This window comes from Gouania willdenowi, chromosome 19 (assembly GCF_900634775.1).
Source record: "Gouania willdenowi chromosome 19, fGouWil2.1, whole genome shotgun sequence".
In the NCBI taxonomy this organism is placed as follows: domain Eukaryota; kingdom Metazoa; phylum Chordata; class Actinopteri; order Blenniiformes; family Gobiesocidae; genus Gouania; species Gouania willdenowi.
In genome coordinates, this window is record NC_041062.1 from 8,073,808 (window position 1) to 8,092,529 (window position 18,722).

The 18,722-nt window shown below is 34.8% G+C and overlaps 2 protein-coding genes across 2 annotated transcripts; one reads left to right on the plus strand and one right to left on the minus strand.

Annotated features, from left to right (window-relative positions):
• The first annotated feature begins 2,440 nt into the window (after positions 1-2,440).
• Positions 2,441-9,426, plus strand: LOC114481972 (LIM and SH3 domain protein 1-like). The gene is made up of 7 exons (XM_028477086.1): positions 2,441-2,571; positions 3,458-3,552; positions 4,500-4,584; positions 6,305-6,412; positions 8,665-8,734; positions 8,813-8,862; positions 9,197-9,426. The coding sequence occupies exons 1-7, from the start codon at positions 2,503-2,505 to the stop codon at positions 9,368-9,370; spliced, it is 651 nt and encodes a 216-aa protein (XP_028332887.1). The 5' UTR covers positions 2,441-2,502; the 3' UTR covers positions 9,371-9,426.
• Positions 9,427-9,434: 8 nt separating this feature from the next.
• LOC114481971 (kelch domain-containing protein 1-like) lies at positions 9,435-17,895 on the minus strand. Its single transcript, XM_028477085.1, has 13 exons — positions 17,489-17,895; positions 15,932-16,002; positions 15,716-15,833; positions 15,077-15,189; positions 14,929-15,013; positions 14,757-14,855; positions 13,671-13,745; positions 13,287-13,345; positions 13,107-13,213; positions 12,422-12,494; positions 11,950-12,034; positions 11,064-11,143; positions 9,435-9,982 (listed from the first exon to the last, which is right to left on the minus strand). The coding sequence occupies exons 1-13, from the start codon at positions 17,627-17,629 to the stop codon at positions 9,847-9,849; spliced, it is 1,242 nt and encodes a 413-aa protein (XP_028332886.1). The 5' UTR covers positions 17,630-17,895; the 3' UTR covers positions 9,435-9,846.
• Between the last annotated feature and the right edge of the window lie 827 nt (positions 17,896-18,722).

Consider the following 18,722-nt stretch of genomic DNA (forward strand, 5'->3'; position numbering starts at 1 on the left):
ATAATACCCGTCCGACTGTCCAACTGTAATACCGGTCAGTCGGAAACACTTCCGTTGTGGCCGGTTTGCATTTGTGTTGTGACCTGTTTGCATTTGTGTTCGTTTCTGTAAATGCATTCACCTGACACTTCCTAGCCACCGTACAAAATGACTCCAAAAAAAACATACATTACATAAAAATACACAACATTAGACAAAATGGCAAAAAAAAAACACACACACACAAAATGACACCAATAACACATTAAACTGCAATGAAAATACACAAAATGACTTCAGAAAACATACATTATAGAAAAACACAAAATGACAAAAAGTTGCCCATCTCTGCTCCATAGACTAAATAAACTCCCTTCAAAATAAAAGCACGAGGTCGAATTAAAATGTATTCTCATAACACCAAATACTACTCATTTATCATATCAGATTTCTTCTGTTTTCATGCCACCACTTAGTGAAAAAAGTTCGACCCACAAGTTGAGAACCATGATGTATGTAAACATGTTGATGTATGAGTTTGTTTCTGATATTTTAAGTGGCTTCTTGTGCAGAAATGATGCTTCATTAAAGTCTTAAGTGAAGATAAACGTCTTATTAAAATAAATTGCGTACTGTGTGCAATTGTGACGCACTTTAAACACGACATGGATACAGATGTTGTAGTGATGAGGGATGGCTGAACAACAAAAGCACTTTTTTATACTTTACTTGTGTGTTTAAAGAGCAGCCGTGATGTTTTCTCTGTTTAGTAGCAGCAGTTTACATTCAAAGAGGACACTGCTGTACTGTAAATTATCTCCTTTTGTTAATGTAAAATTGTGACTTTTTTTGTCAGAATAAAACATTTTTAGTAGGCTGGGAGTTTATTCTGCTTCACACACACTCACTGGTCTCTTCTTTATTATAATAATACCCTTTACTGTGAGAAGATCCCATTAATCTATGGGAAACTCCTCCGCTCTGACTTTTAAACTGATCAAACTGACAAAATTCAAGTCATCTGATGCTTCAAATGGCTCTTTAAACCCTCATGATTTCAACAGTGATACCACAGCAAAAATTAATCACAAAACAACAAAAATACACTAAAATGGAAAAAAAAATAAACAAAACGATAACCGAAATATACAAAAACACACAAAATGACATAAAACTTCACAAAATGACTCAAAGGAATAAACAAAATTATAGAAATGTGCACTTAAGGAAAATAAAATGCAAAAAACTACTGCAAAATATCAGAAAAATACACAAAACAACAAATTACACAAAATGACAGACAAATAAAACAAAACAACTGTACCAGAAAAATATACAATATTACAGCAAAAACATAAAACAAAGAAAGAATATTACAAATTAATCCAAAAACCTACAAAATAACATAAAAATACACAAAATGACTCCAAGAAACCAAGTAAAATTAAATCTTAAAAAAATTAAAAAGAAGAACCAAAACCACAAAAAAGGAAAAAATTTACAAAGTGACAATGAAATTCAGCAAAATACCTCCAAAAAACACAAAATTTTAGAAAAACATAGAAAGCGACCACCAAAATAAACAAAAATAAAATAACCAAAAAAACAGATTGAATGTTCCAGGTTTGTAGATCAAAAATACCTGCTTTCAAAATCTTTAAAATGTTTCAAAATGTGTTTACATTTGAACTAGTATTTCTTTAATTCCTTTTCTGTCTACATATTAGTTAGATTTATTTTACTTCTAATTTAGGATTTTAGAGACAACCCTGGATTAAAAGTGAAAAAACTATGTCTATAATATGTCCACAAGAGGCCGCTAAATACACCAAATGATCTGTATTTTACACTGGAACTACATAATAAACAGTTTTTTACTTTTATTGCAATTTCTTAATTTTCTTAAAACTGTGTCAAGTGATTGGCTTAGAGGTGCGTTCACGAGCATTGGATTTTTAACATCTATCACTACCTCACAGTCCTGTAGATGTAAATCATCACTAAAATGTTTGTGTGGCGGTTGTTTGCATGAGTGGAGACTTTATTTGGAGAATTCAAAGATCGTCCTTAAAAGTCATGTGGTGCTGCATTCAAGTGCTGCACGGATTTGACCCCAAAAAAAGTACAAATTTACAAGTTCTCTTGGTTTTGGTGTTTGTTATTTCACTAGTGTTGTTCATCTAAGAACATTGCATACAATTGACCAAAAACTGTTTTTTTAAAACTGTATTGCACATTTTACTGTTATTTATTTGTTACCTTGCTCTGTGTAATTTACAAGTAGTTGATGCCCTTTTTAAATGTTGTCTGGTCATTGATAAGTTAATTCACCAGTTCTAGAACAGACTTCACTAAACTTTCCTCCAAACACAAGTACCATACTTGTCCCTGAACGCACCATAATGTCCCAGTGCAGCAGACTGGTGGAACTGGGCTCCTCCTCACATTCCTGAAGGGAAAAATGAGTTTAGTTTCCCAGTGCATCCCATTCTGAACTCTGGGGCTTTCTGCTGCACAGACACCATGAATCCACCCTGTGGGAGATGCAACAAACCAGTTTATCCCACAGAGAAGCTCAACTGCCTGGATAAGGTACGTGAACGTGAAGTAAAACAAATGTAGTTTTTTGTGTTTTAACTTTTAACTTATAATGCATATCTTTACTGGTTTGTTTTTCTGTTGTGAAATAAATTCTTTAACATTTTTTTTTTACCCCCAAAAAAGCATCCATAACATATCCTGATATTTGGTGATGCGGGATATCGCGAGATGAAATATTTCTAAGCGATCCGATCTTCTTTGTCCGATAACCGATAAAAATTTATATATTTTCTTAATATTAAAACACATTTTTAAACAACAATGCTAATGTGGTTAAAACTTAATATTTTTTTTACCTTATATTTTAATTTCTACGTAACCTAAACATCAAATAACCAATGTTATAAACAAAACAAAGTGCTTTGGTTATTAACTGTCTACCTTTGTTACAGACATAAAGAATAGATCTGTTCCTGTCAAAGTGAAATTGATAAAATACAGATTTTTTGCTGTTTTTTTTTTTTTTTGTTTTGTTGACAGTCTGTGCAGGGTCTGTTTCATATTTCCTTCAAACGCTGTCATGTTTCTGTAGTTTCTCTCAGGTGAAATATGGCATTTTCCTCTGTAAGGCTGCAGAGGAACTAGACATCAGCCACAAATTTTATATGTGTCGACTTGATTAGCACGTAGCTGTGAAGCATTTGGAAAAAAAGAACAGAGTTTTAAATAATCAACTGTATTTTATTTTCATATATATATATATATATATATATATATATATGTGTGTGTGTATACCATAATTCTATTTTAAAAGAGACAATAATGTATCCTTTCCTTTTTTTTATTCAATTTAAAGATCTTATAGTGTCTGTTTGTTTTTGTTTTGAAAAACAGCACTGAAATTAAATTTTATCTGTCTCTTTTCTTTCTTTTCAAGTATTGGCACAAAGGATGTTTCAGCTGTGAGGTGTGTAAAATGGCCCTGAGCATGAACAACTACAAAGGCTTCGACAAAAAACCTTACTGCACCATGTGAGTGTGTGTGTGTGTGTGTGTGTGCGCACAGGAAATACTTCAATTTCATCACACATTTAGATTCAAATACACTGCAGTTAGAGCCGATATGTGTCTCATTATATCACAGTTCATCACTGAAGTTACCGTGGTATCACATTTTGAAGGTTTTGCTGAGAAAAATCCCTGTTTAAATACATTTAAAACAATGCAGCACCATGAAAAAAAAATAAAAATAATAATATATTAAATATATTTTTCTATCAATAAATCTACAAGAAATAAATCAAAAAGTGCAATTATATAATATATAACATTTTTTAAAGATAAAAACTAAAAGAAAAAAAAAGAATGAAAGCTAAGTATTACTATACCGCTCCCTATACTGTTAGAAGGAAGAATAAATGGTGTTATAACGAATCAATATTTCCCCTTCAAAATCAAAGCATAAGATCACTTATTTAACTTTTAAAGTTAATATGGAATAAAATCAAAATGAGGTAAGATCAAAATGTATTTAAAAAAAAAAAAAAAAAAAAGAGAGAGAGGAAAAAGGAAAATATAAATGAATGGAAAAAACGATTAAAATAACAGTGGGAGAATAATTCCAGCAAGTTCTTTTTGAATAATATAAGGTTTTCTTTTACTCAGACAACTTTTTTCAGAAAATTTACTTTGATCTCCTGACATGTTTCGACTATAAAGGAGATCAAGGACACATCAAAGAGATCAGCAGATGCCTCTGAGGAAGACTGGCAGTTGACAGTAGATACATGTCTGGAGATCAAAGAAAATTTCTTGAAAAAAGTTATCTGAATAAAAGAAAACCTTGATATAATAGTAGGAGAGCAACATTATTAGATAAATGAACATATGTACAGGCATGAATATCCAAGATTTGAAGTTAAAAAGTTAAATAAAAACAGGTCAAACTATAACTAAATGAGTGATTTTTTTTCCCGCAGGCATTACCCAAAAACCTCGTTCACCATTGTGGCCGACACCCCAGAGAATCTGCGCCTCAAACAACAGAGCATGCTCAACAGCCAGGTGAGCACACCCATTAGCTATTTACTAATAACTATTAGTATGATTATGATGATGAGCGTTCCACTGAAGTATACATTCAAGTTTCCCAAGATGCATTTGGACAAAAACCTGAAGCACATCGTGTTGATTCTCCACCTTTGAAAGTGACCAAGTAGAATATCAAAATGTGCTCATTTGATCCATAAAACCCACGTACACACATTTCAAGCCAACATTTCGGAGACCCTCCATTGTGCTACTGATAAAACTTCCTGTTAACTTCAAAATAAGAGCCCTATTTACATAAGAGTTGCTAACTAATGGAAGATAAGAAGAAATGCTTTTGTTTTGAAAAGGTAATGTGTGATTTTTAGCTTGAAGACGGTCCGGGACAATTTTACGTTGGGCTCGCAATGCATCATGGGATGGTTGAGTATGACTAGTGTGCCCATATAGTCTATATCCGAGTATTTCTTGCTTACTCAATCTTTTCATACTATCTAATGTAAATGCACTACATACTAATTTTGACGTCAGACTTAGTATGAGTAGTACCTTAGTATGGCATTTACAACACAGCCATGGTATACTGTAAGTTAGCATTGCTAATGCACGTCACCTGTTGGTTGGGCTTTGGGCTAATGCTAATTATCTTTTATCAAGATATTTCTAAAAACATAGGAACATAAATGAATGAAAATGCCATCTGTCTTGTGTCTCTGTGAAAGCCGTTCAACAATCACTGTTGCACTAAAATGATCCCGTCTCACACTTTCTCTCTCTCTTTTCCTCCCTCCCCCCTCCCCTGGGCCGGCCCCTCCACTTCTTTGTTTATAACCATAAATGTCTCTACAGTGAAGCTCTCTCACATATTCCTCATAGCACATCATGACTCACTGGTGTTTCTGTGAGTGCATCACATGCCCATTCCAGCAAAAATATTTTCAAAAAGGATTTTTTTAAGGTTTTTTCAGGATAATTTTTGTATTAAAAAAAAAAGAACGTAATCAATATAATTCCAGCAAGTTCTTTTTGCTATCATTTTTAATCATATGTTAAGGTTTCATTTATTTAGACAACTGTTTTTTCAGGATATTTACTTTGATCTCCTGACATGTTTCGACTGTCAACTGCCAGTCTTCTTCAGAGGCGTCATCCCCACCCCTTCCATTGTCCTACCCTGACTCCCTCTTCCCTTCCTCTCACCTCGGTGTAACACTGCCCTCTCTTTTTATATTCTCCCTTTAATAAAGTGTGTCTTACTCGTCCTTAGGGAGGGCTGGTGATGGTCACAATAATGCAATAAATAAAAAAAATCATTTATTTTATTGCAAACAACAAAACATGCATTGCTGTCACAAAAAGATTAAAAAGGAAAAGAAAATTTAAAAAAATGAAAATTTTCAGCTATTTCAACCCCATTCATCATTTTCAGCTTTTCTTTTAAACTTTCTCAAACTTTTAAAGCTTATTTTAATTTATTTTCTTTTGACTTATTTTAACACTTCTACATTTTTTAACGCAGATTTCAGTGCATGCATCTTAATCTAGTTGGAAATATGATTTTTAAAACAAAAATGTTAAATATGGTCTTTGGGGTGCTCAGTTTAATATCAAACTGCAACAGAGATATAAGGGATCTTCAGTTGAAGTAAAGGCTTGTTTATTTTTAGGACAGATCTGTGTAGAATAAGCATTTTAAAGACTTTTAAAATCCTTTAACAGCTGCTGATGTTTGCAGGCTCTTTATAAGGAGGACTTTGAGAAGAACAAAGGGAAAGGCTTCAGCGTGGTGGCCGACACTCCTGAGATGCAGAGACTGAAGAAAACTCAGGATCAGATCAGTAACGTGAGTTTAGTTTGTCTGCAAAACACAAACCCTGACAGCCCCTTACCTCATTTAACCGACACACACACACACAACAGCTGCAAACTCACACGTCAGATTCATATTATATAACACACTTTTGAACTGTAAGTAAATAATAAAATATAGCTATAAAATCCAAGTAGGACGCTGTATGCTGAAAATGTCAAAGGACACTTACTGTAATCTCGGCATCAGAATCAGTTTTGTTTGTCAAATACAGTTTTTAGACAATACAAAGATTTTACTTGGTGTAATCCTTTGAAGATGATGGTGTTGCCTTTGAAGATGATGGCGTTGCCTTTGAAGATTGTGTCACTGGTATAAATAGGGGTCGGTGGCGTGACTGTGCTGTGCTTTTTATTGTGTGGAAAAATCTAAATTAATCAATAAGCATTAAATTAAAATGCAAAAAATATGCTTTATGTTTTCTTTGAGGTTTCCTTTACTTCCACATATAAATTCCAGCGAGATTCTTTTTGAATAGTATGTTTAAGTCTCATTTATTCAGACAACTTTTCCTTAGGAAATCAACTTTGATCTGACGAAGACTGGCAGTTGTCAGTCGAAACATGTCAGGAGATCAAAGTGGACTAACCAGGGAACAGTTTTCTGATTAAATTAAACTTTAACATACTATTCAAAAAATATCTTGCTGGAATTAATGTGTTTTGTAATATGAATATTTATATGAAAAATGAAAATAAAATATTAAAATATATTTAAATAAAAATGAAACTTGTAAAATTTGGAATAGATTAGATATTGTCAAGAAATATATTAAATCTGCTCTGCTTATTAATAAAAAAGCAGAAACAGGCGAGTTCAACTGAATTTCTGTGAGTGAAGGGATTTTCTCTGTGCTTGGAGACTGTGAGAGAACAAAGTGTTTCGGAGCAGAAGTCACACTCAGGCATTTCTCCTCCATCAGCCCTACATGGTCAGAGTCTCAGCTGTGCACACACACACACGCATACCACACTGAAGCGCACACACACACACAGACTCCTTCCTCTGGGAGCTCCACATTAAGAACAAAATGATGGTTGAAAAGCTCAACTCGTACCACTCCACTGCTTTAATCTCCATTCACTTCACATTAAAACACACGAAAAAGCTAAAAAAAAACAAACGAAAAAAAAGCAATAGTAAACACAAAGCTTCAAAATATAGTGTATATTTTAATCGATGGCTTTCACTTTAGTTTTTAAAGTCAAGTAAAGATTAAATTACACATTTCTTTAGTTTTTATAATTTTTTTGTGTTTTCACCCCTGATATTTAATTTATTTTAATTATTTTATTAATTTGTGTATTTTTTTTATATTTTAATAAGATCTTATGACTATATAATAGTCAATGTTCAATTTACTTTTTTTTAAAATCCTCTCAAATTTTCTACTTGTATTTTATTTATTTTTATTAAGGTTTCATTTATTCAGACAACTGTTTTTCTGCCAACTGCCAGTCCTTCTCAGAGGTGATTGCTTTGATGTGCCCGTACAAGTTATTTCATAAGGAAAGCATCAAAGCATCTACTGATTGCTTATGAAGTAGATGATTTAATGCTTTCCATTATGAAAGAAGTCGTAGGGACACGCCAAAGCAATCACCTCTGAGGAAGATGACAGTTGGCAGTCGAAACATGTCACAAGATCAAGTTTCCTGATAAAAGGTTGTCTGAATAAATATAATCTTAACATATTACCTCAAAAAAGACAAAATTAACTTGCTGGAATGGGATTTTGTTTGGTTTTTAATTTTTTCTTTTAAGTGTTTCTTCGCTTAATGCTCGATTTTTCCTCACCTTGTTTTTTTTTTATTTTTAACTTTATCTAATCTCTTTAATATTTTTTTCAATTTTAGAAAAGTCTTTAATGGTTGTTTTCTAAATGGTAAAAAACATTCTGATGTGTCTTCATCTCCTAAAATGGAGTTGCTTCTCCCTGAGCTCTACTTGTTTAGGGAGAACTTTGTGTGTGCGAGTGTGTGTATACACTTGTTTTAATGACATTTAAGGACATTCTTTAAATAACACTCCTTCAAAATAAGGACATTAAATAAGGTCTTCATTTTTCTAATTATTCTGCACCTTCAACGTTACCAAAGTGACCTCATTTAACACAAATTCATGAGAAATGCGTCGTCACTCCAGATATTAATACATCATGCGAGTTGTTTGTAATAGGTCAACCAATTTATCACTTTACCTGAAAAACGTGTGTGTGTGTGTAGATAAAATACCATGAAGAGTTTGAAAAGAGCAAAGTACGCAGTGATGCTCCTCCTCCTGAAAACAGACAAGGTGAGAAAAGTTGCAAAGAAACCGTTTTGATCCTCAAACACAGGAAAAGCAGCTTTTTGTGTGTGTGTGTGTGTGTAGATTCCTCTGACCCTGACAGTCATGCTCCTGCAGCGCCCCCCGGTGGACGGGTAAGATAAACACACCACCAAAAAAGTTAGTGGCCGTGGTTTCAAACTGTCTTTGAATGCATCACAGTAAGAAATACATTAGAACAGTGGCTCCCAACTTTTTTTTTTTAACTACATTTTGATATTAAAATTTCTGGCCAACTCAGAGGCAGTTTTGATCATGTTATAAGTATAAACTAAAATTTGGGTGTAGTGTTTTAATTTGAAAAATTACATTTTTCTGCAACTACATAATATTTGCCATATTTTAACCTTTTTTTTTATCCCTTTTTCTTGACATATTTTAGTTCCTTTTAATGCATTTTGCTACATTACTCGCACTTGTCTCCATCAGAAGCGTTTCCAGGCCATGTACAGCTACGTTGGAGCAGATTCAGATGAAGTTTCCCTTCAGGAAGGTGACATACTTTTAGATGTGGAGCCCATTGACGAGGGATGGGTGTTTGGAGTAAACCAACGCACAGGACAGAGGGGGATGTTACCTGCAAACTACATCCGACCGCTGTGAGAAGAAAATCTGGACATTTTTAAAATAAAGCGGTTCAAACAGGCTTCATAGAAACACTTTGGGCTTATTTTTGCTTTTATTAAAGTCACAGAAAGCTGCTGCATGGCCAAAAAAAGTAATGAGAATTACTGTGAAAATTTCACAAACCATAGATGCAGCATTAAAAACAATAAAATAAAAAAAACTTATGCATCACAGAAGCTTTTCACTGCATGTTTGCACATCATTCAGAATTATTTGTAAAAATCCAACTTCATTAAACTGCGTTTATACATTTTACAGTTGCTTTTGTTTTAATTTAAAAATAAAATGTTGAAACATCATTCCCATAAAATGCTTCACAATGTAAACATTAAAAAAGAAAAATGACCTAAAAATTCAAGTTAAAAAGACGTTTCAGCACCAATTCAGATACATGCACATCCCCGGCCTTCAAAATAAAAGCAGCCGACTAACGAACGGTTTAAAAAGCGTCCTCAGGGGGTGGGTGGAAACGTGATGGAGGAGAAAAAGTGGATTCTTTTACGAACGCGGCTCTGCAGCTTCGATGGCAGCGAGAGGAGCTGATCTCCAAACATGTGAGAGTTTCCTCCGATCGAGTCCTCGCACAATCTGAGAGGAAACGAACACTCAGGTTTATTTACATCAGCCCAGGAGGAAACCAACAGGTTATTTAGATCAGCCCAGGAGGAAACCAACAGGTTATTTAGATCAGCCCAGGAGGAAACCAACAGGTTATAATCCCATCTGTAAATCTGGTTCAACCGCTGTAGTTCTTCATGTTTGTCATTCCATCCTGTGATTAACTGCTTTTTATTCTGCCTCGGAACTAGTTTAATTATAGCATCTAAAGACAAGCACTAATTCACCTTCTTTAACATTTAACTTTTTGGGCCCATCCATAAGGTCAGCAAAATGATTGTCCATTGTTCTCTGAATCAGTGATAACCACATTTATTTATCTAAATAGTAGCCACTGTTACTTATCCAGAAGGAAGTTTAGTATTATTTCCACAGTAGTATATATTGACCAAAAACGGTATAAAAGATAGTGAAAAGGCATTTTAAAAACCACAGAAAGAATTAGAGTGTCCAAAAAACAGACAGAAATAGTGGTAAAAGGGGTTCAAAGTATCAATATTGGAACAATTTACACTGGCAAATGGCCATGACAAATTGTGAATGTGGTTAAATTGGCAAAAATAAGCATGAAATATGGTGAAAAGAGGTTAAAAGTGACAGTAATGACATGTGACATTAGGTTGGAAAAGTGGAAAAAATGTGCAGAAAAGGAGCAAAAATATGGCAAGAAAAAGTGATAAAAATAGGTTAAAATATGGCAAGTTTGGTGTAGTTGCAAAAAAATAAGCAAAAATGGGCTCAAATTGTTCAAAAAATATTCTTAGTTTCTTGAAGGCATTTGGCGACCCCCTCCCATCGTGTGTTAAACCACACACTCTGTACTTGTTTTCTCACATTTGTACTGAATTAACATTAAAAAAAAAAATACATTTTGACTAAAACAACTTTATATCCTGTAACTGGTTTATTCAACATGATTTGGCTCATGTGTGCACACATGCAGTGAGAAAGCAAAGCTCATTAACACACAAACATGCTCCACAGTGTGTGTATGTGTGTGTGTGTGAGCACATGACCAAACAAACACTTCATTGTGTTAGTAATCCTTTACCTGGAGAGTGAGTATGGCTGAGTCTGAAAGATCAGGACGTCACTGCAGTGATCCTGAGTCGGGGCGCGAAGAATCGAAACCTGAGCAAAGAAAAACACTGGTTACACATCATGAGTCTTTATCATGGTGCTGCAGTGCATTGTGGGTCAGTGAGAGATCACCGTAACTGCAAGTAAGGAAACGTTAGTTTGCTTTTCAACAGGAAAGTGTGGAGCAACACCATTAGAAGTTAGAGGATTTTCACTACACGTTAGTGGTAGCTTTTACTTTATTAAGTTTAATTATTTGACAAAAAATTCAAAAATGTTCCTCATTAGTAGAATATTTTTTAACTTGATGCAATTTTTTTAAATACCTAAATCGAAAACAAAACATTTAAATAAATGTAAAATGCTCTTTAAAAAAAGGTAGTATTTGAAGAATAGATTTAAATAGGGTTGATACATATTTACATAAGCTTCACATAAGCATAATGTGTTGTACAAATAGTGTAATAGCTGTTTATTTCAAGCTCTAGTCCCTAGTTGAACTTTTACATTGGATATTATAATCAATGAACTAAAACAGTAAACATGCTAAAATGACAAATGTAAGGTGTGCATTAACATGTACTATATATTCTGAATTTAAAATAATTGTGTTGGAGCCCCTCCCCAATTCAACGTTAATATTCTTCAAATGTTTCTGGCTGCAGCTACCGTGAGAAAAACACTTATTCATGCTGATCAGAAATACTTCATATTTAGAATCAAAGTTTGGTTTAAGGAGCTAAAAAAAAGAACCCATTAAGCCCTTAAACCACTTACGTTTTCCTTCTTATGAGCAACTGGCCTCTAAAATCACAGCAGGAGTGATAAAGTTAAAAATTAAATACAAATACACACACCGTGTCCATCAGGATGAGAAGCTTGCTGCATCCTCCAAACACGACAACGTCACCATCACTGCCCAGACAAGCTGAATGAGAAACCCTGAAGAGTAAAAGTAGAAAGGTTTAAGACAGTTTTAACTAAGTTTGAATTTCATTCACATTTTTACAATTTAATCTTAAAAATAAAGCCACAACTTCAAAATACAAATCATATGAGATGGAAATAAACAGTAAAAAAAAGGTATGTTTGGTTATCTGGTGTGTGAAGTGAAAGGGTTTTAAAAAGAATGCCTGAAGGGTTGATTTAGCTTCATCTTCGTCCTCGCGTGTACGGCTAGAGATGTGAAAATGTGATAAAATTTCCACAGAATCAGATCGACTGATATGAGGCCTTTGCTCAACACACGGAGCTATTTCTGCTGCTTTGATGTAAACAAAGGAAACAACAATGAGAACGGGAACATTAAAGAACAAATGGAAACATTACCTCGCCTTGTCTACATGCTGATGTTTCAGCTTTGTCCACTCACTCTTCGTTGTGTCGAATGTCCAGGCATCATCTGGAAAATGTATCGATTAAAAAAAGAAAACTCTTAAAGGTTATTTAAGTTTTCACATGTCGTGCTTCCTTTTCTTTAGCTTCTTTGCTCTACAACAATGTTTGTGCAAAGGTAGTTTGTGTTATTTTCTCCTGTTATTGGCTGCATTTTACCTTCATTCAGGAGATCTGAAACCAATTTTAAGCATTTATCATTGAGCAGCAGAATGCAGCAACAACATTGGTGTCAATGATGACAGTTAGTGCCAAAAGAAAAGCCTTTTGGCAGTAGTTTCACGTTAAAATTGCAGAGATATTAGTTTAAAACCCTTTGATAAAGAGCGAGGAAGCATTGATTTTTCAGCTGATTTAGGATAACTCCTTATATCCCTACAAATAAGAGAAACCACAACAACAATTTAATGTATAGACAAGTTGAAAGTTTAGTTTCATGAAAAAGTGACAAGATCTAATCAGGTCTACACCTCAAACTTTGCATCCTAATGAATATTTTTCTCCTTCGCAGTATGACTTTGTAGCTGCAACCTTTAATTCTTTGGTTTCCTGTTCGCTCTGCCTGATGATCGCCTACATGGTTGTATTTAATATAACAATATTCATCTGTAGGTCTTACTCAGAGTGCTTCCATCCACGCCGAGACCTCCATAGACGAAGAGCTTGTGATCCGATATGGACGTCATGGTGTGCATGCAGCGTCCCAGAGGAGAACAGTAGCTGTCACTGAGGAAACCAGAGCGAGCGTTAACCGTTAAAAAGTGTTCAAAATTTGTTTCAAAACAAGAGAATAACTTACAACTGAGTCCAGGTCCACGTGTCCAAGTCCAAGCAGAACAAGTCCAACTCTGTCGTTTCCTGCAAAAACAAATTCAAGAAAAGGCTAAAATGTATTAATTTAAAAACAGGTTCCACGATCACAGCCAAAAGTAAGCGGACACGAGGTCAGTGGAAGGCCTTAAATTGCATTTTCCTTAAACAGGATTTGGCTTTTGAAAGTGTTTTCAGGGTCTCATCACGACAGGAAAAACATGCTAAAACAGGAAGTGGCCTTCCCCAAACAGTGACTGAGGAATGACCTGGACCTTACAGAATATCAAGGACTCACTTCCACACACAGTGATAAAAAGCAATGTAAAGCAGAGCGTCCACATACACTTTAAATAGAGTGCTGTAAACTCACCACACCTCCAGAGATGTAAGCTTTGCTTCCATTTTGAGCGCTGGCATGGCAACCTCTGGCAGCTGGAGGCAAACCCTGGATCAAAACACACACGTGCAACATTAAATCACAAACAACTGTGACCAGAAACTGACCAGTCACTAATCTGTAGCCACATTTAATTTGATTTACCTCATGTTTCTCATTGTTTTAATATAAAGTAACACAAAGTGAACCCTAACATAAGAAAACCTCTGCTCCACATCTACCCTTAAAGCTAGGGTAGGCGATTTCCTCTAGATACACTTTTTAACTTTTTGGTTGAAATTATCTTTATGTCCTGACAGAAATTAAGATTTTATGTGCTCTGAAAAAGGAACGAAGAAAATCCATCAACTGTAATACCTTCAACCAATGGAAAAAAACCTTTTTTTTTTTTTAACCAATCACGTCTTTTTGTCTCTTTGCTCGTTCTCGACCCTTCGCATGCACGAGCTCACACTGAAGGCGCTTCACCGCAGACAGAGATAAAACTGAATTTTTAAGTCACGTTTAACATATATAATGATAAAGTTTATTGCTTACTTACTGCTGAATGAGACAACCAAGTTTTTACACAATACAAGCGATGAGCTGAGGTCAGCAGCTGGAGCAGCTGTGCGCATGCATGTGAGTGAGACAGAGCACAGAGGGGAGGGGCAAGGGGGGTAAAGGCGGAGCCATCAGGGAGGCTACATTCAAAATCATGCTAGCTTTTGAAAATCGCCTACCCTACCCTTAAATAGCTTTACGAAAAAATAAAGCATCTTGATGCTGTTGTAGACTTTTAGTACAAACGTCTCAATCAAATGTTTTTCTCAATTCTCTGCAAAAGTCTAAGAGGATTAAAATCACCGTAATAATAACAATAAGTGATTGAAGGACATTTACAGATGTTAGAAACAAAAGAATAATCATTAACAGTCAGGATGCCGGACGTTTAGAGGTAAAGTAGTCGGATGCCTGGAGACAAACTCATCGGATGTCTGGAAGCAAAGTCGTCGGATGCTGTGCAGGTGAAAATAAAAATGTCCACATGTGGTTAAATGATGTTCCACTTCTACTCACTGTGGTCTGTGGGACGCTCCATGTGGACGTTTGGACGTCAAACACGACCACCTCATTGTTCCATCCAAAGCATTGAAACAACATGTTTCCAATGGTTGCCTTAACGAAGAAGACGACAACATGTGATCAACACTGAAAGCTGCTACTTTAGTTATGTTCAAACAATACCAACCCAGGACATCTCATCCACTAAGAAGTTGGGTGAATTTTGGACTTCTCGTATCGTTTTGCATCCATATCCTCCAAAGAAGATCAACCTGCACCAAAACAACGGCATTTTATCGTCTGAAACATTGCAGCAAAGCTAAGCTAACACCGACCTGTCTTTGTAAACCCAACAGGAGTGCTTGTTTCGAGGCGACGGCGTCATTCCTTTGGTGTTGGTCACTTTCCTCCATGTGCAGGGCTGCTCCGAAGTGTCTATGTTGTACACCTTAAACATATTCGTGTTTTTAAACAAAATTGCAAAGAGATCACACCCTCTCATCATATCATATCCCTTTTTTGCTCTTTTAAGCATTTTTTCACCAATTGCAAACAATGTTTCTTTATTTCTTGCATTTTTGACTGCTGCAGTTCAACATTTGTTTTTTTATGCAGTTTAATTGAGTTTTTGAATTTTTATTTATTTATGAAATATGTTAATTGCATTGTAAAACATGATGTTACTGAATTTCCTTTTGTTTTCTTAAGATTTTTGGCACAGTTTGCAACCAATATTTCATTATTACCTGCATTTTAAAACATATATATGTTTTTTTTTTTTTTTTTTTTTTTAAATGGAGGTGATTAGTTTAATCTAGTTTTAGATTTATTAATACATACAATGTTACTTGTTTCCTGTTAGATCAAAACATCCTAAATACCCTCTTCCCTTCCTCTAACAACACAATGCAGTCTGATGACACGTCTGTACATCTTGAAGGTGTTTTGCACACTATCAGTGTAGAACGTCTCACCTGGTTTGTGTATCCAGAGTCCAGCCATCCTCCAAAAATGAAGAAGGTGGACTCGATATTGGCGCTGCTGCAAAGAGCAAATTCTGGTGGGATGTCACCGATAGTTTTTATAAGTTCCCTGTGACAGAAAGACATAAGTGATCTTAAAAAGAAAAACAACAAAAACAAAAGAGTTTGTTCTATCTCTTTATATAAAGTCAGCCATCTTTATCTCACCATTTACCGCTGTCCAAATCACACGACCACATCTCATCACTGGGCAGGACGACGTCTTCGCCGTGAGCCGTCTGTGGGTCAGAAAACAACAATCACTGAATTCTAAAATCAAAATGCAAGCTTAAAATGAAAGAATTGGGATCAAAACTGCTAACTTTGTGCTCAGGGGTCACCGTTAATGTAGCAAAGATAGAAAATTAATGGATAAGTTACTGGACATACACACTAGAATGCATCTGGCAACCCAGCCAAGCAGATACTACAGCTCAACTTCACTAGAGTATAAAATGGTACCTAATAACCCCACAAGTATTAAAATATACTTATATATTATGTATTCCTGTAATACAATAATAGAAGAAAATTTAACAATTGGTTTTCCCTAAAACGTTTAACAAATTAAAAATGCACTTCTAGAAAGCCAAAAAACATTGGAAATATAAAATATTTAGTAAGTTCAGTGATTACTTACTGATATAGTATTTGTGTTATTTCCTTTTGATTTAAATGATTGCATTTAAAATATTTTTTATTGTTTCTGTGCCCTGTGTCATGCTTTAATGCATGAATCACTTTGCCTTGTTGCCAAAATGTTACATAAAAAAAAACAACTATTTTGAATATTTATAACAAAGGTTACGAAATACGTCTCTATATACCGGCAGTCTATCCGTACGAATCCTACATTTGACAAAAAACATTTTTTTCATTTTAACATATTTAACCCGGCAAATTCCACCTTTAAAAATAAATATAAGCAAAAAATAAACATTTTAGGGTTAGGGCTAAATTAAAAGGGTTAGCGGGGTAACTAAAGAGAAATGTGAGCTAAAATAAAACTGACGGAACTTTAAGTCACGTGGTGCATCAATCACAAGACCTAAACTGGCCAATGAGGGGTGCTGCGTACGGATAGACTGCCGGTTGATTGACACGTATCACGTACTGATAGCCACTGCCAACAACTTAACTTGATACCAGGGAAAAATATTTAGTACTTGATACCACAGGGATAAAGAAAAATACCTAAAAATCTAATAAAAATATCATTAACAAGAAATTTAAAAAAAAAAAGAAAAAATACCCTTTATTACAACATAAAACTATTAACAGAAACACTGATTTAAAAATATATATAATAAAAGTTGTGCAAAAAATGAACTTTATAATCCGAGGTCATGCAAAAAATAAATTAATGATAAAATAAAAGGCAACAAAGGAGTATCGTATCCGGATACAACATTTTAGTATCAATACTTTTTAAAATATTGATACTTTTGACAATCCTAATTCATATTAGTCTGCTTTAAAGAAGGAGATTGGAATTTTACACTCGGAAATTACAATTTTCGACTCGTATGGACGCAGCTACACACCCAGCCAGACAGATACCACAGCACACCTTCAGCCAAGTGTAAAACTAATATGCATGTTATCACTAGTTAAATGAATCATGTAATTTTTTACAGGTGCTTTAAGCCTCGTGAGCAGGGGCTTTTAATGCAGACAGGTGACAATATTCCAGGTGTGCTCACAGTCACACCTGTCGTTTCTTACCCGGTTTCCTCCCCAGACGTACATCGTGTTGTTGTGAATGAACGCCCGGTGGTTGCTCCTCTCCTGCGGACTCGGCGGGGCCTCGTCCTCCTCCTCCTCCTCCTCCTCCCCGGACACGGACACAGAGCTCCGTCTGGACATCTTCACCTTACCGGAGGGATGTGGATGGACACTTGATCCAGCAGGACGTGTTTTTCAGGCTGCTGCGGTGCCTTTAACTCCTCCCAGCGACAGTCAAACCTCCACAACTCACAGCAAATACTTATATAACTGTGTCACAGGGCGTCAAAATCACTTTAAATCAACTTTACGCGCAGAAAACCATAAGTTTAACACACACACACACAAAAAAAAAATGGTTTCAGAGAAAGCCGCGAGGAGATAACGAGACGCACCTGAGCTAATGAACGTTTCTATGTGACGTCACTTGTTTTGGTTGGACCAATGGACGTCCTACTTTCTCACTATCATAGAAATATCTTTTTTTTAAAAACACACAATAATCACCTCAAAGCTCGTTTACAGAGAAAATAAAATAATGTAGATCAGTTTTTTTTCTAACTTTTAAACTTCAGGGACAACTTTTGCACACAAAGCCAACACTTTATTAACAGAGGCGTAAAGAGTACTGATATAGCCTACTCAAGTATAAGTACTGTTACTTGATTTCAGGAAGAAAAAGAAAAAAAGATATTTCAACACCATAATTTACCATGTTACTTATGAGGACCACTAGGGCTCCTCGAACCACACTTTGAGAATCATGGATGACATGTCCCTTGAAATATCCCCCATTTTAGTGCTTCATGATTTAAAATTTAAAATTAAAAAAAGAAGAAAAAAATATATACTGAGCCAGTTTAGTGACATTATGTAGAGAGAATATTAGTAAATAGTATAATGATAATAATAATAATGCAATTAAAAGTAATAAAATAACAATAAAAACACAACTAAAAATGTAATTAATCGGGATTGTTCGCAAAAGTAATAGATTTAGCTTAAAGAATGTTTCTATGGAGGTAGATTTGTGTCTATAATCGAAAAGAAAAAAAAAAATTAATCAAAAATTCATATTTTCAAGCTAAGAAAAAGTGCTCAAATGCAATTATTTGGGTCTCAAATTGTTGTTCTTGTATTTTAACACTTGATGGTTTAAAAACAAACAAGAAATACAACTTGTTCTTTCAGGTTTATCAGTACTATCATTTATTTTACGTTCTTACATCTTTGC